The 20,738-nt window shown below is 38.7% G+C and overlaps 2 protein-coding genes across 5 annotated transcripts; one reads left to right on the top strand and one right to left on the bottom strand.

Moving 5' to 3' along the window:
- The first annotated feature begins 1,201 nt into the window (after positions 1-1,201).
- LOC133447026 (phospholipase A and acyltransferase 3-like) lies at positions 1,202-13,088 on the top strand. Of its 4 annotated transcripts, none has more exons than XM_061725416.1 (5): positions 1,202-1,294; positions 1,871-1,921; positions 2,159-2,267; positions 9,015-9,283; positions 12,258-13,088. In XM_061725416.1, exons 2-5 carry the CDS (start codon positions 1,907-1,909, stop codon positions 12,378-12,380), a joined length of 516 nt encoding a protein of 171 aa, XP_061581400.1. In that variant the 5' UTR covers positions 1,202-1,294; positions 1,871-1,906; the 3' UTR covers positions 12,381-13,088. The 4 variants fall into 4 exon arrangements, with proteins under 4 accessions (XP_061581400.1, XP_061581401.1, XP_061581402.1 ...); XM_061725417.1 differs by having other exon boundaries at positions 1,204-1,294; positions 1,867-1,921; XM_061725418.1 differs by lacking the exon at positions 1,202-1,294 and adding an exon at positions 1,305-1,424.
- A 3,130-nt stretch (positions 13,089-16,218) lies between these two features.
- clp1 (cleavage factor polyribonucleotide kinase subunit 1) lies at positions 16,219-20,410 on the bottom strand. Its single transcript, XM_061726304.1, has 6 exons — positions 20,323-20,410; positions 19,195-19,469; positions 18,994-19,101; positions 18,783-18,902; positions 17,912-18,049; positions 16,219-17,785 (listed from the first exon to the last, which is right to left on the bottom strand). The coding sequence occupies exons 2-6, from the start codon at positions 19,465-19,467 to the stop codon at positions 17,099-17,101; spliced, it is 1,326 nt and encodes a 441-aa protein (XP_061582288.1). The 5' UTR covers positions 19,468-19,469; positions 20,323-20,410; the 3' UTR covers positions 16,219-17,098.
- Between the last annotated feature and the right edge of the window lie 328 nt (positions 20,411-20,738).

Raw genomic sequence — 20,738 nt, 5'->3', positions numbered from 1 at the left:
TGCTGCCCTGCAGTTCCACCCTCTGACTATTGCTCACCGTCTACACCTGTTTATATAGTCGTCTCTGTAGCATTCAAATTAACCATGTATCAGCCACAGTGTAAGTACATGAAACTATTAGTTTTCCAGGTAACACATAATAACTACTAATACATTTCATCATTTCATTCTTTGTAGAACTGATATTACACAAGTGGCTCTTCTCTTCCTGCTCTGCCTGGCTAGCTTTTATCCACACTTTGTATTATAAAGTGTTTACCATATGTTAAACTGAAAATGCCCCCAATTTCGACTTTAATAGCGTCAACATTTAAACATTTTTTTTTTGGGGGGGGGGGGGGGGGTATTATTATGAGTAGATTTTGTTTGATTTTGTTATTTATACATATATTTTTAATTTATTTTCATTATAGCCTTTTTTTTTAAATAATGGGTTGGTGGCACAGAGGTCTCAGAAGTTGTACCAAATGTGTGCATTATAAAATTCAAAGTTGATGATGATCATATGGGCTGGGTTTTACAAAAATAGAAAAAAAATATAGCAACGTTATTGTTTATAAAAATGCTGTGAGGGACTGAGGGGACAGACAAATGACACAGAAGGTGTTTAATCATAGACATCTAAATTTATTTGAACAAATAATGAACCAACTGAAAGACCATAACATAAAATAACCTGCCAAAGTGACACGAGGCTAAGGCAAACACATATCAACTATACAAACCCAGTCAATTTAATGTTCTAACAAAATCACTTAAATAAATCATAAATCATAAATCATAAATGACATAGTTTAAGTAGAACTTCCACTCTCCCAACTCTGTAAATGAAAATGGTGCAGTCCAAGGTTTTCAGTCCTTGATGGGAAGCAGGTGTTGTTCTCTGATGGCCAGCCATGACCCAGATCACCTCATATACTAAAATAGACCCCTTTCCAGCCTTTCAGTTATCTCAACACAGTAAAGTTGACAATAGACTAACTGAATGTGAGTAGGCTACCGATTAAAAACCTCATATCAAGATTACAGATGATTACATTATACATTTTAGAAATGGAAATTCAAAAGACCAAAGCACCCTTTTGTTCCACGTGTGGCTGCTGGGTTGGCCATCACGTTATACAACAACAAGAAAGAAGCAAAAGAAAAAGTGAAACTGTTGTTGCGTTTGAGGCTTTTATTTTGAAGGTGACAAAGAGCATCAGTCAGCTGATCCCGCACGGTGGCGCTTTGCTTTCGGTGTCATCGCGGAAAGATCAACTGTTTTAAATAGACTTCAGACATTTCCATTAAGGTAAGAAGCTGGCCTGTTTATACGAAACCATCCCCATAAAGATTGCAGAGTGTTGTGGCAGCCGCACGTGGTTGCTGTGATGTTTTATATCTGAGATGAGGTCAGCCGTACAGCCGTACAGCCATTAAAGGTAAACACAGACCAATACTAGCTATTTTAACCCATTTAAATGCCTCACAGCTTGTGTTACTGATATTGTTTGCTAAATCTTGAAGACCGCGAGTTGTCTCCAACTGAAGTGTACGCAAAAAATACACTCAATTGTCATTTTGTTTGCTCTCTCTCTTCATGCGTAGTATTTTTCTCGTTAGACAGCACACTTATTCTAACAAAACACTAGCCATTGTTTTACCAGGGACATTAACACTTGAGGATCCAAGCAGTTAACATTGATTCTAAAATTTGAATCACAGCAATAATGACATCATGCTCTTCAAATGCACCACAAATTACATTAGGCTACTTTAATGGAGTAGCATGGTCTAAGTTAAACATTTGTGAAGCAAGTATTAACTATGTTTTTACTTGGTTTTGCCGTTAAACATTATTTGTCTCTGCTGGTGATTTATGAGACAGTGAAAGAAGACCAGACCTTTCCAAGGAAGTCCTGTAATGGCCCCTACATTGGTAAGGAAACTATAAATAGTTAAAACTATCAATGCTTTTTTAACTACATGCCATGTAAAACTGGGCAATATTTAAAAGATGGGTCTAAAATATAATATTTTTTAATCTGAGATGATGCAGGTTTGTTTAACCCCAGTTTCATGTCAGGGAGTCTAACCAGGTCAAATGTTCTGCAGATCTTGCCAAACACAGTCTGTTGAAATAGTAAATGTTTTTCTGTCTGTGCTCTGATTCCAGTATGATGAGAAACCAGAGCCGGGGGACTTGATCGAGATCTTCCGGGGCTCTTATCAGCACTGGGCAGTGTATGTTGGCGATGGCTTTGTTGTTCACTTGGCACCACCCAGTAAGTCCACACACACACAGCCATCTAAACTCCAACTCACAAACACTAGTCTGGAACAAAAAGCAGCTTATGACAGCTCACGTGTTCACTGTGATGTGGAGCTTTTCATTCTGGAAATTAACTTCCATTATTTGCGATCTTAAGCAGGTTTATGGATCCCTTGAAACCAACAAACAGTTGGGATCTTTTGCCATGTTTAGAGTATAAAGCAGGGGTATTCAACTAGATTCGGCCGGGGGCCACATCTGCAAAAGGACTGTATGGAGAGGGCCGCATAATTTGAAAATTTGGGGGTTTTCAAAATGTATTTTGCACTCAAAGACGAAGACTTATGTATATATAATACATTTGTATTATACATTTGAATATATCTAGTTTACATATGAATTATGTATTAATTGTCTTCAGATTTTGTAATTGTGAATGTTAAATATAATATTCAGATAAAGAAATATTATTTTAATAATCAAAGTGTTTTTATTGATTTTTCACCAAAAAGTACAGTACACAACATATACATCTAAACTACAAACGAGACAGCACGCACACAGGTCACACTACATCAGACATCTGACAAACCCACCACTCAAGGGACCCAGATACACCCAAGACAAAGTTAAACAAATATGTAGAAAGGGTAAATAAAACCAACAACAATAAACAAACAGAATATACGTTCAAATTAATAAAAATTAGTAAACAAATATAATAATAATAATAATAATAATAAATAAGGCAAAATGTAGTCAAACAAAATAGTGAATTAAAGGAGGGGGGGGGGGGGGGGGGGGTGATTACACGCTGCCGACTATGATGAGGCTAATGGAAACTTGAGTTCAAAATATAAAATAAAAGGCTGCCAGACCTTGCAATATCTCTTCGTATTCTTCTGCAGAGTAAATCTAAGGTGCTCCAGTTTAAGGTGCGCCATCACCTCCTGTAACCATCGCTTATGGGATGGTGGTGCAGTTTTTATCCAATTAAATAAGATCAGTCTTCTAGCCAGCAATGAGGAGAATGCTATTGCATTCTTTTGGTTAACAGTTAATTGTGCTGTCTCTGGTGCCACCCCAAAGATGGCTGTCAGAGGATCAGGCTCTATCTCCTTTGAATAAATCGATGAGAACGTTTCAAATATTTTGGTCCAGAATTCTCTCAGTCTGGGGCAGGACCAGAACATGTGGCAAATATTGGCGGGCACCTGTTTACATCTTGGGCAAGTTGGATCAGCCCCTTGATACATTTTTGCCAATTTTTCTCTCGATAGGTAGAGTCTGTGGAGCACCTTGAATTGTATCAAGCCATGTCTAACACATATAGAAGAGGAATGAATGAGTTCCACCGCCCTTCTCCAGTCAGTGTCTGATATGTCCAATTCTAACTCTTCCTCCCATTTCCTTTTCAAGTGCTCAAGAGATGGGGAGGCCACCCTCTGGATATTGCCATACAGCATGGAAACCACCCCTTTGTGAATTGGGTTAATGTCTAATAATTCGTCTACCCACCCACTCTGCGACAACTCAAGGGATGTGGAAAACGTCTTTTTCACAAAGTCTCGTACTTGGAAGTACTTAAAGTAACTGGTCTTAGAGGGAATCCCATACTCCTTCTCCAATTGAACAGCAGACATAAATACACCATCTTTAAAGAGGTCTCTGACGCATACCACCCCAGCTCGATGCCATTCCTTAAATGCTGCTCCCCCCAGGGCTGGTGAAAATAAATGATTTCCATAGATGGGAGCAGATAAGAGGGCGTTTCTCTCTTTAAAGTGTGTCCTGAATTGGACCCAGATCCTAATAGAATCACGAACAACAGGACTATTTGACCAAAGGTGTTTGCTTAAAGGTAGAGGGGCGCAGATCAGAGAGCGTAAGGACACTGGGCTAGAAGCATATTGTTCCATATGTACCCACACTGGAGTTTCATCCTCCCCTAATTGTGAGACCCAAAATAATAGCTTATGTATATTGGCTGCCCAATAATAATGCATATAATTCGGTAGGGCCAGACCTCCCTCCTCTCTCCACCTCTCCAGGAATTCTCTTCTTATACGGGGTACTGTTTTATTCCATATAAAGGTGGACGTACATTTATTCAGTTCTTTAAAAAACGATTTAGGGATGTAAATTGGTATTGTCTGAAATAAAAAAAGGAACCGCGGCATTGTAGTCATTTTAATTGAATTTATCCTCCCTGCCAATGATAGTGGTAGAGATGACCACCTCTCCATATCTAATTTCGCCTTATCCAATGTTATTTTGAAGTTATCATTAAACAAGTCCTTATATTTACTTGTTACGGTAACACCTAGATAAATGAATTTATCCTTGCATGTTGTGAAAGGATAAGCCTGGAATGATAATCTCCGCGCCTGCTTATTAATCGGGAAAAGAACACTTTTCTCCAAGTTAATTTTGTAACCAGACACCCCACCAAAATCTCTAATAATATCAAGGGCCACAGGGATGCTCATGACAGGCTTTGACAGGAAAAGAAGGAGGTCATCAGCATACAGAGCCAGTTTATGAGTCAGCACTCCCCTTCGTAACCCCTCCAGTCCAGCAGCGCTCCTCAGCATTATTGCAAGGGGCTCAATGGCAATATCGAAGAGCAGGGGTGATAGAGGACATCCCTGTCTTGTACCCCGGAAGAGGGGGAAAGGTTCAGATATTGTACTATTTGTTCTGACCATAGCATGGGGGTTCTTGTAAATGGCCTGAATCCACGATCGGAAGTTAGGGCCGAAACCAAATTTCTCAAGAGCGGTAAACAGATAGAAATATTCTATTCTATCGAAGGCCTTATGGGCATCTAGGGAGATCACAACCTCAGGATCAACGTTATCCTCCGCAGTATATATCACATTGAACAGTCGACGAATATTATTGGAGAGTTGTCTCCCAGCAACAAACCCTGTCTGATCAGGATGTATTATTTTACCTATAATAGGCTCGATCCTAGTCGCCAATACTTTGGTCAATATTTTATAATCACACCCCAGTAAACTAACAGGACGGTATGATTCGCATTTAAGTGGATCCTTATTTTTCTTAAGGAGCACAGAGATCATAGCCTGTGACATCGTTTGAGGCAGAGCCTTTTTATCAAAAATTTCCCTGTATACCCTGCAGAGCAGGGGAATTAGTTTTGGAGCAAATGCTTTGTAAAATTCACTTGGGAACCCGTCAGGGCCTGGGGACTTACCCGTCTTCATATTCCGAATCGCATTCTCTATCTCCCTTGCAGACAACGGTTCCTCTAGGCTATCTCCATCCGCCCTTTCTAAGGCCGGTGCTTGCAGCTCATCAAAAAATCTCTTCACACGCTCCCTGTCATTTATTTCTGAGGTGTACAGGTCCTTATAAAAGGACTTAAATTGATGATTAATACCCTTCTGATCTATAATTTTATTTCCTAAAATATCCCCAATCTCCACTATCCTACCTGTAGCTGCTGATCGTTTCAATTGGTGGCTCAAGAGTTTGCCTGCGCGTTCACCATGCTCATAAAAATCCTGTCTTGATCTAAAATATAGGTCCTCCTCACGTTGACTCATCAGTACATCGTATTCAGTTTGGAGCAAAATCTTCTTTCGATGTAACTCTTCAGAGGGGGCTATAGAATGTGCCAGGTCGACTTCCTTTATCGCTTTCATTTTATCAGTAGTGCGTTTCATCCTTCTTTTCCTTTCACCTGCACTAAATGAAATGATTTGACCTCGTATATATGCTTTCATGGTTTCCCATAAGGTACCACATCCTATCCCAGGGGTATCATTAAGCTCTAAGAAAAAATCTATTTGAGAATTAATAAATGTAGTAAAATTGTCATCTGCCAACAGTCTGGTATTAAGACGCCATGTCCGCTGGGGTGGCGTGTTCTCAGGAAAGCAAAGTTTCAATATGACCGGACTGTGGTCGGATATTACTATACCAGAATATTCCACTTCCGTCACCATAGGGGTCAATTTATTGTCTAATAAAAAATAGTCAATCCTTGTATACGTCTGATGTGGTGGAGAGTAGAAGGAGTACTGCCTGGAAGTTGGATTTGTGAATCTCCATGGGTCGAATATACCGTACGCGTTACAGAAAGAATTGATGCATTGTGCTGATTTACTTAATACCGTGGTTGTTGAACTAGAGCGGTCCAAAGTTGCATCAAGAACACAATTTAGGTCTCCCCCCAAAATCAGATTGTGAGTATCCAGATTAGGTAATCGTGAAAACAAGTCTCTAAAAAACTGCATATTGTCCCAATTTGGAGCATATATATTCGCCAGCACTACAGGCATATTAAAAAGCTTTCCCACAACAATAACATACCGACCATTTTTATCCCTTATTGTAATTGTTTCTACGAATTGTACATTCCTGTGTATCAGGATGGCCACTCCCCTACTCTTACTATTGAAGTTCGAGTGATAGATTTGATTAAATCCCCCCCTACAGAGTTTGAGATGATCCTTATTTAACAAATGGGTCTCTTGTAAATAAGCTATTTCTGCTCCCTGGTCCTGCAAATGTGAGAATACCTTACTCCGCTTAGCTGGCTTATTGATCGCCCTTACATTCCAGCTGACCAATTTTGTGTCCATCTTGCTCACACCCATGTTTGACGCCATATCAGGAATCTGCAGCCAGGTGTCACCATTGTGCCCCCGTGGAACCCATTAATTGGATCACATCTTAGAGGTCTGGCAGCAAAAGAAAAAGGAGAAAAATTAAAAGGAGGGGCTCTGGGAGGGGAAGGGGGGGTACTATACATATAAACACAACCAACACATAACATATAACATACATGAACTCTAACACACACACAGAGCTCTTTAACGAGCTCTCTCGTGGCCAACCGGTCCACCATCTCCACACGCAAAGCCTACCGCGTGCGGCTCCGTACCAATCACCCCCCTTAAAAAACTTAACATCGCCCCTCTGACTTAGTCATCTAATGAGGAAACAAACTGGAGGACCTCTAACCGTGAGATCTTAGATAAAGTAATGCCCAGAAATAAAATTGGAAAACGAACAGGGAGGTATAATTAACCCTAAATCAGCCCTAAAATCCTGCACACAATTACACCCCAAAAAGCTTTTTTTTTTTTTTCTTCATCATTATTTTTTTTTTTTCAATTTTTTAAATGTTTTAAACCCAAAAAGCTACTTAGCCCAGTTCAAACCAGTCTGTTGACTTCATCCGGGGCTCAGTTCTTTCCTGATGTAACCCACAGCATCCTTTGGATTCTGGAAGACTTTGGTCTGCCCTCCTTCTGGCGTGATGACAAGCGTTGCCGGGTAACGCAGCCCGTATCGGACACCCGCGCAGGTCCGCAGGAGGCTTCTTGCTTCTTTGAAGGCTGCTCTTTTATTGTTCACTTCCTGAGTGTAGTCTGGAAAGATGTGAATCCGGCCATTCCGACCCTCCGGTGTTCTCTCCATTTCTCTCGCCTTCTTCAGTATTTCCTCCTTCTCTGCATAATAGTGACATCTCACCACGAAGGCTCTCGGCGGGACCCCGTCTCCGTCTCGTCTTGCGCCGAGAGTCCGGTGCGCTCGGTCCAGCGTCGGTATTACTGCCAGTCCCAACTTTTCTTTCAGCAAGCCAGCAATAAAATCTGATGGTTTTTTACCAGCCTCGGCTCCCTCTTTGATCCCCACGACACGCACGTTGTTGCGCCGTGACCGCGCCTCGAGATCCTCACTCCGTCCCCTCAACTTTAATATCTCCTTCTCCATTTCTTTCATCCTAGTCTCCATGTCAGCCATGGCATCAGACTGCGCACTCAGCGTCTCATCCACTTCTTTTTCCCGTTCATCCATTTTACAAGCCAAACTTCTTGTTTTACTGTCAATCAGCCTCACCTCCGCGCGCAGCATCTCAATCTGGGCCTTTGTATTTTCCTCCAGGCTCTTGACCCACTTTTCCATTTCGGCCGTTGTCTCTCTTCTCCCCTTTTCTATTTCTTCTTTACACTTCGTGATCTCAGTCTTCGTCTCCGCTCGGCATTTTGCAATTTCGGTATTGCCTCGTTTAATCTCGGCCATCATCTCCTCTGCCCATTGCGGCATGCTGTCCCGACGGGGCGGACTAGCAGGCTTGCTGGCTGAGGAGGCCACCTGCGACTTGTCTCCCGTTCGTGTTGCTCGGGCGGTCATTTCGGCTTCAATTTGCACTTAAAGCGTCCCCGTTTGCTCCCCGTGCAAAAACACACTCGTTTAATCCCACCAAATGTGAGAAATGTGGCGATGTTAGTAATTATTGACAACTTTTTCACGGAGCCTCAACTCGTACGTCCTCACACGGCAAAGCACATCCGGCGCCTCCAAGAAATATTATTTTAAATGCAAGTTCAATTTAAAACCATGCTTTGTGCAAACTTAATGAAATTGATATTGACCTACTTTTAATAAAACACGCCATAATGACAAAGCACCACTTTCCTTATTTGAATATTATATTAAGCATTGAGCACAAGCATTTCAGTCCATAGTAGCCAGTTTGATGTTATAAATAAGCAACCAAAATATTAACCATAAGCTCCTTATGACACAAAAAAAAAAAAAAAAAAAATTTAATCAAACACCCCCTTTTTTGAAATATGACCAGGGGCCACATAAAAGTTCCTGGCGGGCCGCATGTGGCCCGCCGGCCGCCAATTGAATATCCCTGGTATAAAGCCTCTATAAATTCCCCCAGCTTTCCTCTTTGCCTTATATCTTTGTACCAATGTTTCTGCGTGTTCAGGTGAGGTCCCAGGTGCAGGTGCCAGCAGCGTGATGTCCGTCCTGACAGAGAAGGCCATGGTGAAGAAGGAGGAGCTCTGGGATGTAGTGGGAATCAACCAGTGGAAAATCAACAACTGTCTTGACAATGAGTACTCGCCCCGGCCAGTTCACATCATTTTGAGGGATGCCGGTGAGCTGGTGGGTCAGGAGCTGCCGTACTGCGTCTTCAGGGGGAACTGCGAACACTTTGCCAACGAGCTGCGTTATGGAAAAGCCGAGTCCCGGCAGGTAGGTGGAACCATGGGAAAGTAAGAAAGAAGTACAGTTGTGTGAAAAAGCTTTTGAGAGTCTTTTGGTCTACTTCACTTTGTAAGGCAGGTCATATGACCAGTGATTTCTTGATTGAGAACAGGTGTGGCAGTAATCAGGTCTGGTGTGACTAGAGAAATTGAACTCAGCTTTCCAAAGATGTGATAAACCACAGTTAATTTATGTTTTAACAAGGGGGGGGGGATCACTTTTTCACACAGGGCTATGTAGGTTTGGATTTTTATTCCCCTTAATAATAAAAACTTTCATAAAAAAAACAACTGCATTTTGTGTGTACTTGTTATCTTTGTCTTATATTTAAATTTGTTTGATGATCTGAAACATTTAAGTGTGACAAACATGCAAAAAAATAAGAAATCAGGAAGGGGACAAACACTTTTTCACACAACTGTACATGTGGGTTTAAATGATGGAAGCATGCAAAATTAATTTGACTCCACAATAACTAAAAGAAACAAAACACATTTAAATCAATAACAAAATTGTTTTGCATTTTAAAGCAATGTAGAGGAAACATTATACATGTAATAGTACTCCTTTGCTATTGAAAAATGTGGCTCAGACATATTAGAAATATGATAAAGGATAAAGTCTGTATACCAAAGCATAAAAAACTGTGATATGGCTCATCCTAAAACATTTTCATATAAATTTGAAGTCTCCCTCAGAGGGAGATGATATATTTTCACTGCGGACACCATTTCCATCTCATAAAAAATCAATGTGTTCCCATTCGTGCTTCTTTTATTATAAATATGAGTAACATCTCTCCAGTTTAGTAAAAGTTTTCCAACTTTTATAGTTTAATAATACTTTAAGGTATAAAAATGCATTACATCAGATTATATGTAACATATTACTGTACAAACTGTACATTTTCATTGCAGAAAAAAGTAGCTGCACTTGGAGTGAGTAATTTGTCAGCCTTGTATTACAAGAAGAACAAGTATAATTGGGGACGAGGATGGTATGATGTATGGGTGGGGTCAAACAGCACATAACTGCACAGATATGATAAGAGCTTCCTGAGTAAGACTCTGATGATAGACGTTTTAATGTTGGTTTTTCCCCCCTTTGGAAAACAAATGTAATCAAGAATGGAGGTTGCAGATAGTTTAGTTTTAAATTATTCTGATTTATGTATATTTTTTTATGACAAATTTCTAGCCCGATAAATATACATTAAGCCACAATCTAAAAACAAATGTTTTGGATCAACAAAAAAAATTAACACAACCCTTTTGCAGCAGTCTTCTTGAGTTATTACAACTTCTAATGAAATTGCGGTCAACCAACAAACTACAGAGTTGTCAATTAGCTTTTCCTTGTTAATCAGAGGTATTTTTAATTACCACTCACTTAATAATTGGTTGCATAAAAACATGTTTTAAGTTGAATGGTCATATAAATTAAGTTGTTCCAACTAGTTTTTCTGCAATATTTAGAATTAATTTGTAAGTGTTATGAACTAAATTGAACACAGGTTTTTAAGTTGTCAACCATAAAAAAATTGTCATTCCAAATAGATTTTCTTCAGTATATATTTTCCACATGGAAAAAATGTGATGCAGCTTTTAGGACCAGGAAAAATACAAACTCAAAGTGGTATTGCAATACTAACCAATATTATTCACAATACAAATACCATACCCAACTCATTCTTCTCCCTTTCTGCAAGTGTCACAGATGTAAAAGCAACATTGGATGGAATGAGCAAAAAAGGAAAAATAAGGAAAAAAAAGAAACATTTTACCCCTACTACTTTTATGCCTCTCATAGACATATCCACAATCTGCTACTTTTTTTTTTTATTTAAAAAAAAAATGTATTTATTAGATTTTTGTTTGCAGTTTCCAACAAGACAAACATCAGTCACTGTTACAGGCAACAAAGCAAACTTTTTCTCCCCGTTCTCCCTCCCATCCCCTCGTCCCCTAGAAAGAGTAAGAAAAATGAGTTAGAATAAAGGCTGCTACTTTTGGTTAAACAACCATTGACCTACTGTGGAACTACAAGGCTATCTACGTTAATGACAAAGGATTTTGAAAAATGTGTCCATGAATAACCTGAAAATGGACACAAATCAGTTGTCAAGCCTATTTTATTAAGTTACTACAACTTGAATTTTATTTTATATCAATGGATGCAAAAATGTCAGTTTAAATTCCAAACCATATTTAGTTGGTGTAATAAACAACATTATTATGTCAACACAACTCATGAGAATAATCTTTACAACCTAAAAGGTTTAATTAAATCAATTAACTACATTTTTTACCTTGCAATCATGGATTTAATTAAGTGGTGGTAAAAGGTCTCCGGAAGTACTTTTTACAGTGCGCTGAAGATAAATCATTTGACTAATTTGGATTTTAAAATTCTATTTGCAAATTAATTTTTTTGTTGTTGTAATAAACACATTTATTGTAATAAACACATCACATACAAATATCTCAATTATTGGAAAAGTTGGGAAACTATGTCATACTGTCTAAATGTCAGTGTGATAGAGTACAGTGTTTGAAACCGTTTGGATTCCTTAATCCAAAGTCCCAGGACTGTGTTTGTATAAAAGTGTGTAAAATAAACTCATATCTGCATATCTGCTTTTTCTCAGCAAAAATAACTTTAGTTTACATTATAATCATTTAGATAATGTGGTTTTGTGTAACTGCCTATATTACTTGTGGTACATGAAATTCTACTGAATCAACCTGAATCACACCTAAAACATTACGTCTCAATGAGTCCCCCACTATCAAATAATTACCGTGCGTGCATGCGTGCGTATATATATATATATATATATATATATATATATATATATATATATATTTTTTTTTTTTTTGACTGTTTAGTCTTGAGTTCAAGTAAATGTGTGTCATATTCTCTCTGCTCACTAACTGAAAGCTGAATGCTTCTCCTCTTGCAGGTGCGCAAGGCAGGAGAGGTAGTCATGGTCGCAGGCGCTGCTGCAGCTGTGGGCTTTGGTATCCTGGCTTTGGCATCAGCTCTGTTCGGACGCAGCAAGAAGGAAAACAAGAGCGACCAGTGATTGCAGTCCACAGTGGCCTCATCGGGGGCTTGATTAACAGATCACCAGCAAGCACTAACAGCCACTCCTCGTGATTAATCACAGATACCACTGCCTAGATAACATTCTAATGTCATTCTAATGTCATTCTAATGTCATTCTAATGTCATTCTAATGTGTGGTTTTGACAGGAAATTGGGGTTGTTCCTGCCCCGTCTACTCTGTCCCTCATTGGTTTAATAGATTGTGTGTTTGGAATCATTTTTCATTTTAGGGTCTTTTGTAAAGAAAATGGTTACAGACAGCACAAAGCCAACAAATGATGTTTTTACTAATAAACATACCCAGATGAAGTTTTAAATGTTTTTTTCTATTAAATTAAGAGATTTTAAATTATGTCAAAGGGGGAGTTTCAATGTATAAAGATTTGAAACAAACATATATATATATATATATATATATATATATATATATAAATACATACACACATATATATATACAAAAAGGTTGATTATAACTGCATAAACTCATAATCAGCTGGGTCAATTTTGATTTCAGAACATAATCTATATAAACAAACACCTAATAAGCTGATCAACAGTCAGTTATCATACTGATTATTTATGATGAAAGTGTTTCTACAACTCAACAAAATAAACTGTTTTACTATTTTGTCTTCTGACATTTAGTAATTTGTAAATGTTTCAAATAAACTTATGGAAATCTTGATTGCAGTCTCTTTATTCAAGTGAAGGTACAGATACAAGAAAAAAATAGTCAAATGCAACTATTGTCTATTTAATATTTTGATTAGGAAGTGCAATTCACAAAAAGATAATGCACTTCAAATCTATTTGATGTTTAAACAGTGGCCGCGGTTGGAGATGCTGCTTCAGTTCCCTCCTCAGAAGGAGATGACCACTCTCTGTGCTCCTGTGAGAGAGAAATTGTTCTCTAAATATCAGTATTTATGTCCAAAAGTTCAACGAAATCTGTACCTATTCAACTAAGCTGCATGTTATAATTCAGTAACTATTTTGAAACAATTCAATTGTTTACAGAAATCTCTAAGCCCATGAGTTTGTGATGTTAGTGCAACTCATCCAGCTTTCCAAAGAGCTCCATTCCACAGCATAGAGGTAAAACAAAAACATAAAGAGTGCAGCCATATTTCCAACCTGGAAGCAAAACCAGGTTAAATGCCTCTGGATACAAACTTCATATAAGTTTCTGTCCATGCCGTTTACTGACAAGAGTTCAACTGTGTTTCCTGCTGATGCTGCAGGTCACATCCACACATTTCCGGGGATTTCAAACATGATTTTTTACTGCTACAGTTCAGTTAATATTTGTTTTTACTTTATCAACAACTAAAGTTACTCGTGTGTTTACTGCAACATGTTTTCTTTTTAGGGAAACGATGCGTCATAGTTCTCTTGCAACCAGAAACATTTATAAGATGAGAGAGAGAGCTCAGCCATTCCAGACCACACTTCAATACCTGAACAACAGGACTGAAGGAAAAGCAAACACATGTGTTACTAGGTAATATAATGGGGTAACAAAATCTTTCAACAGATTAAAATATGAACAGATTGTTTGAAGGTGTCAAGAGCCGAAATAGATTTTAAGTAATGAAATGGGAGCTTAAACTTTAACTGAGCTATATCCAACTTATTTCAAAGTTCTTGAAACAAAGAAATAAGAATAACGCATGTGTCTTATGATCTGTATGGCAGAATATAGTTGTTTTTTTTAATAGGGACAATTAAAATAATAAACCCAACAACTGTATTAAGAAGTGTTTTCATATACAATATAATCTAAATCAGCCCTGAGCAAAACCAATTATTTTTTGTTTCCAAGTTAAAAATAGAATGATAATTCACCTTTATAGTTATTTCAAAGAACGTTAAGTTATCCTAATGATGCCATCAATATGAAACCTAAGGCAAAGTCCAGGGTCAGTCCCAACTCCAACATATTTGAATTACTTTTCTTTGAGGTGGAGATCCATCATTCAGATAAATAAACCACGAGAAGAATCCAATTTTAAAGTTATTCAACAAAAATGTGTAATTATAAAGACTTTTTTTGATCAAGCTAAAAGACTATAATTTTTTTGGAAATTGGATCCTCAAAAATAAATAAGCAGAAAAATTATGACTTTTATTTGGCAAATAATTGGTGTAAATGGACAGGTTTGAAAACAGAAACTGAACGTGCATTAAACAGCTCTGATCCAAAGATGCCTTTATAACTAAAGAGATTTCCTTGTGTGTGTGTGTGTGTGTGTGTGTGTGTGTGTGTGTGTGTGTGTGTGTGTGTGTGTGTGTGTGTGTATTTATAAAGGACCATGTATGTACCTTTCTCAAGTCTGAGTATTCTGCAGACTCGTAGTAAGGCAGGATTAAAAGGAAAAAGGTGTAGTGGCTATTTTTCTGCAACAACTATTTCAAACGGCCACTGCAGCACCAGGTCAGCGTTTCTCATGCAGATCAGACAGAAACCACAGGATGAATGAGGCGATTGTTCGGGCAGGCAGCAAGGTTTTTGTGGCATTAATTAAGCCTCTTCCAGAAGAACACACCAAGATCTCAAAATGTTCGCTCCGATTCTGTCGTATGGCTTATACTGAAACGGAAACTGAAGCTGTGGCTAAATCTGGTAAAAAACAAATAGTTTATCCGGTGCACAATAACGTCCAACTGTGTTCTAAGCAATTAAGTGACGTCAGCTGTGCCCAAATTGCCCACCACTTTTCAAAATAAAACCATATAGCTGGAATTTAAATAGACTGAAACAATGAGACTGACTGAACTAATTATGCAAAACAAACACAATTAATATTGAAAATACAACATAGCAAAATACTGAATAGCTCCCAGATGAGGTGTGCCATTTTGAACCTTTTAGTGAGAGTGGACATGCTGGTGTATTTTTGTACTTTTAAAATGAATTGCAGTTCTGTCAACACCCAGTACAATCAGCCAGTCTGACCAACATTGGTTTGGTTGGTCACGATAATCCCATGAACCTAACTGGTTAGCAGTGTTTTGGGGCCAGAGTAGCACCAGTTTTCCCGGCGCTTGACTGGTGCTTTGTTCATAGTTGAACAACAGTCCAGCTCCAAGCAGGGCACTGTCTCTGAACCTGTACATGAACCACTATGTTGGAAATGGGTCAAAAGAATCTGAGACAGTCTCCTAACCCCCAATTTACAGAGGATACCAACCCAATGAGATTGAGGCAAAGGATAAATTGCTTAACTTCCTGGTATCAGACACACCAGAAGATCTTCTGAAGGAAAAAAATCAAAATGTTTTCATTGTTTTAAATTCTTGGTTTGATGGCATTAAATGTGTTGAATACAAATATTCATCCCTATGAATTCAGATTTGTCTAGTAACTGTAAATGTTATGCACTTGAAAAACTCCAGCTTTCTACCTTGTATGCACTAAACAAAAGAGGTTTTGTTGAAAATGTTAGTGGCTGTCTCTCATCACGTACTGACCTATGATTTATTCTTTTTGCTGTACTAAACATAGGATGCATGTAGAGGCTATAACCGTCTGTATGAAGATTATCGTCCATGCAGGAGGTTGCTCCCGCTGTCAATGGGCCAAATGCAGGGTTTCGCCCTGGACAAGTCACCAGCTCATCCCTGGCTAAAATGATCCTCAGGATGTAGATGAATTGAATATGAATTGATCAATTAACCAGGCAGTCTCAAAACAGTATCCAGTTTCATTAAAAAAATAACATAAAAAAAAAAAAACAAGAAACAAAGAATTACATTTAATCTTAATATGAAAACGTATGTAGGGAAAACTATTCTTATCCATTAAGACGACTTTGTTATATTTTACAATTATGTTCATCATGTTCTTGCATTTTTTAGATACTTGCACATATCAGAATTTCTGTAAGCTGCCAAGTAGTTGTCACACCTGGAAAAACATCTACAAGTCAATGTTGTGGAAAATTAAAACATTATTAAGGTCTAACGAATACTCTAGTAGGTGTTGCCACAAACAAACATTAAAAGGAGCTTCTACTGTACTGCTCCCAAACAGTAAGCTGTTAGGATATGACCTTCAGGTTAGTGTCCTTTATCTTACTTCGGTTAAAACAAACATGATAAACACTACAGGATGTGTGCACCAGGACACGCCTTCCACTTAGGACATAATCGAAGAATCAGTGGTGAGGACACCTAACTTTTACTACGAGGCAAAACTATGAGAGTTTTTGTTTAAGGCTCAATAAGCTTATAATTAAGGTCAGACATCATTACTATTGAGAGCTGGATGCATTCAAACAACCTAAACTGCTTTTGGCACTGAAATTAGTAAAAAACCCTTTTGAGTAAAACACTTGGTATGCCCCAGACGTTACATTGTTTCACCTTTTGTGGAAGATCAGAGCTGAAGTCAAATGCTGAGACCCCTTTTCTTTTTTAAATTAAAAGTTTATTATGCAAGAGAATATTGTTTTTATGAAATAGACGATTAAAAAGAGAGAATTCCTGCACTTCTGACAACAAAAGACATGTGCACAGTGTGGCCTATTAAACAGATTACAAAACTATAGCTGCTACCAGTTCCCATGCTCAAATGTTTAACCTCTGCAGCCCTTACAAAGCCCAAAATGAGACAACATGGAAACAAAATCCAACAGAGCCACTCCTTAAAATGATCCCCACTTCTTCCCAAGTCCTGTCACCCAAGATGATGCTTCATTTCATGTCCATGAAGCGGATGTCCATGATAAGCAGAGTGTGTCTGGGCAGTGGTCTGGGTGCCGGGGACAAAACTTTCATCACTTGTGTCTGAGTGTCGACAAACGTTACCACAATAAAGCCACACACAGGGCTCTCCACAATACCCTTTCGAGCTCCTTCATCTCCATCGTCAATGCTGCTCACACTCAGCACATGATAAGTCAGGTCTCTCCCTGGTGTCACTGGCACCAGTTTTAGCTGAGTATCATCCTGAGACATTCCAAGAGGCAAGCACGAGTCTGGGATAGACGGTGCTCCAATCTTGTAGATGCGAACGTCTGAAAAGCGCACCTCAAAAGAAAAAGGATAGAAGGATACACCACGGAAACCATAGAAGTACTCGCGGATCTTCTCATCCCGGGTGTCCCGCCGGCATTCTTTGGAGCGTTCAACCACTCCCCCAGACTTGGGTAGGAGAACAACTCGCACAAAGTGGGGCAGGTCTCGTTTGAGTTCGTTATAGAGCCTCTCGTGGTCCAACACCAGCACCACATCCACCTGAAAAGTAGAGGCACAGTGGACCAAAGCCTGGTATCCAGAGCCTTTCACCCAGCCACATGTGTTGATAATGCAGCCTCCCACACTGGCCTTCCGGTTCACTTCACAGCGCTGGGAAAACACCTCGGCCAGGCAAGACGTCAGCTACAAGTAATGAAGAAACAAGAGAAAAAGTGGCAGAGAAAAACATCACTGATGACAGCAAAAGCTAAACTTGTCACATGCAGTTATTATTTTAAGTAGGGAAAGATCAAGAATGTTTCTTGTCACCTTGTTGTAAAGTTTGATGTTGGTCCCAGGGGTAGTTGAGCCAAAGTGGTAGACCAAAGGAGCTTGGACTGAGAAACCTTCCTCCACATCTGCTGGACGTTCAATGCACAGTGCTGACACTGTCCCTGGTACTGACACCTGAAGGAGCACAATGTCCTGTTATTACCATATTAATACAAATAGCAAAATGAATGTTCATACGGTCTGAGACACATTTACAATACAACTTTGAGGGAAATCCCTCAGAAGGAAATAAAGTGTACGCTGCAGTGTTGGCATACTCCAGCTGAACCATATTTGTATTACAGTTACAATAAAGACACATAACCTACACCATTAAAATCACTGACAAATGAAGGGAGTAAGACCTCAGCAATTGTGTGGATGATTCTTTGACATGCAGCAACTTTGTGATAAAAGAGAGACTAAGTCCATATTGTAAAAAATGTAACTTGAAGTGTTCATTACTTCCATAATGTACATAGTGCAATGAATACTTTCAAATACTAATACATGCATCTTAAATAGTAGGTCCATGTCCTTAGACGTATACAGAAATGAGCATATTCTGTGATGTAGTGTAATGACTTAAAATAATATGAAAGCATGATATGATAATTCCCTTGTGTTTTGGTGCTGTTAAATTAACATACAGGAAGATTTGTCTTTCAGAACTGACCCTTGCTCTTAAATTCAAAAGATCCGTCTTTTATAAAACAGATGAGGTGTAGTTACAATTTACACCTAAATCCAAAAAACCTCCGCCTATACGCTGTGATACATAATCATAACGTGCAGAATGTACTATTTTACTTAAATACTGTAGTCTGGTTATATGCTGTTTTTATTATGATAAGTAAAATCATTTTACCCCACTCTGTCCAACATCCAGTTCCACTAATGTTGGTCTTCTGCCCACCCTCACAGCATAGTTGAGAAGCATCCGGCACACTGTTGACTTCCCTACATCTGTAGGTCCCACCACCATCACCTGAATGACAAGTCAAGAGTCAGTGTCAGTATAAAAAAAAATATACTGAAAGGATTTTAAATACAGGCAATTGCCCCTTATTAAAGCTCACCCTTGGACCTCTCTCATTGTCTCGCTCTGCTTGTTTCCTCATCTGTTCCAAGGCAGCATGTGCATTCAGGTAAAGCAGCATGGGAGTATCTTTAGACACGTAAGCCACCTGCAAAGTTGACAGAGAATGACTGCCTATTTACGTCTTTTATGAATTTCAGAACTTCCACAAATCTGCCTGGACTCTTGTCTACACCCTCACCTCTGGCTTCCCGTACAGATTGACACAGCACCCCTGCCAGGTGAAGACTGCGATCTTGGAGCCTGGTCCGAAAGTGTACTTCTTGTTACGGTTCAGCTCTGAGCCAAACACTTCAGCCATCCCAGTGAGGAGCTCCAGCTCCACTTGCTCTGACGCCTCTCCTGCTTCCACCTCAAAGCGGAGCTCGGTCTCCTTCTCCAGGTCAAACCTGGTGCACACCTTCCCGCTTGCTGGAGCGTCATCACTTGTCTTTTCCACACCTTCTGTTGCCATGACTACGAAGAGACACTCTCTGTTAAAGAGGCAACAAGTGGTGCAGCAACACATTTCTTCGTGTGTAATCAATGCCTCTTTAAAAAGTTATATTGACCTGTAATTTTTATGTATTTTATATGGAACCTTTTGAGTCTGTAATAAAGTATTCATTCAAAAGCAGACAAGCAAAGCTGTATGATATTAAACTTCAGTTGATTATGACATCCTGAGGAAAATAAAAAGAGAACTCGTATTCAGAGATGTATGCAAAGCTGTAGAGAATAAGTTAAGCTTATTTAATGAGAAGCCAAAGAGTAAAGACAAAAGAATGATCTACGTGAAATACAGGACTGTCTCAGAAAATTAGAATATTGTGATAAAGTTCTTTATTTTCTGTTTTTGCAATTAAAAAAACAAAAATGTCATACATTCTGGATTCATTACAAATCAACTGAAATATTACAAGCCTTTTATTATTCTAATATTGCTGATTATGGCTTACATTTTAAGAATAAGATTCCCAGAATATTCTAATTTTTTGAGATAGGATATTTGAGTTTTCTTAAACTGTAAACCATGATCAGCAATATTAAAATAATAAAAGGCTTGCAATATTTCAGTTGATTTGTAATGAATCCAGAATGTATGACAGTTTTGTTTTTGTAATTGCATTACAGAAAATCACAATATATTTTAATTTTCTGAGACAGTCCTGTATACAAACACGCTAGCTAAGTTAGCAGACTGCGCCAAATATTGGGGTTGAAATATTGGGGTTGATAACTTTAACAAAGGTGGAATGAACGTGTACAAATGCTCCAAAGGTTTTCATAGTTAGTTAGACAAATGTTAATCAGTCTGCATGACACTTACGTGTAATTTCCAAGAGTTAGTGTAGAAAAAAACCCAAAACAATCTGTCCCTGACACATGAGGGTGCTGCTGCTGCTCGTGTAATGACGTCACAACGCTAACAACCAATAGCGCGCCACTAAGTCTTCTTCTTTGGGTAAATTAGTGGCATTACTGCCCGTATATATGTCTGTTACTGCCCCCTTGTGGCGGTAAATCTCACACATCTGTTCAAACTCCAGTCACTCCAAGGTATGGAAGCATGAGGGCCTATTTTCAAATTAAAATGCATTTGCGGAAATGTATTTTAATTTGAAAATAGGCCCTCATATGCTTCCATAACAAGAAGGGAAGGAAGATTTAGACTTAAATTATGAGTAATTTTTAAATAGACTTTTGGTTGTTTCTGTGCCGAGAGGCTTCTGATTCAGCCTTTTC

This window comes from Cololabis saira, chromosome 7 (assembly GCF_033807715.1).
Source record: "Cololabis saira isolate AMF1-May2022 chromosome 7, fColSai1.1, whole genome shotgun sequence".
NCBI lineage: Eukaryota > Metazoa > Chordata > Actinopteri > Beloniformes > Belonidae > Cololabis > Cololabis saira.
This window is presented reverse-complemented; position numbering and strand designations above follow the sequence as displayed.

What these genes read in the sequence shown, in the direction of transcription:
- clp1 (XM_061726304.1), bottom strand. Translation starts at nt 19,467, where the DNA reads ATGGCAACAGAAGGTGTGGAAAAGACAAGTGATGACGCTCCAGCAAGC. An exon ending in TGGATGTTGGACAGAGTGGG is followed by an intron (nt 18,050 to 18,782) that starts GTAAAATGATTT and finishes GTGCTCCTTCAG; the next exon opens with GTGTCAGTACCAGGGACAGT. An exon ending in ACATCAAACTTTACAACAAG is followed by an intron (nt 17,786 to 17,911) that starts GTGACAAGAAAC and finishes CATTACTTGTAG; the next exon opens with CTGACGTCTTGCCTGGCCGA.
- LOC133447026 (XM_061725416.1), top strand. An exon ending in TGTTCACTTGGCACCACCCA is followed by an intron (nt 2,268 to 9,014) that starts GTAAGTCCACAC and finishes CTGCGTGTTCAG; the next exon opens with GTGAGGTCCCAGGTGCAGGT. An exon ending in GAAAAGCCGAGTCCCGGCAG is followed by an intron (nt 9,284 to 12,257) that starts GTAGGTGGAACC and finishes CTCCTCTTGCAG; the next exon opens with GTGCGCAAGGCAGGAGAGGT.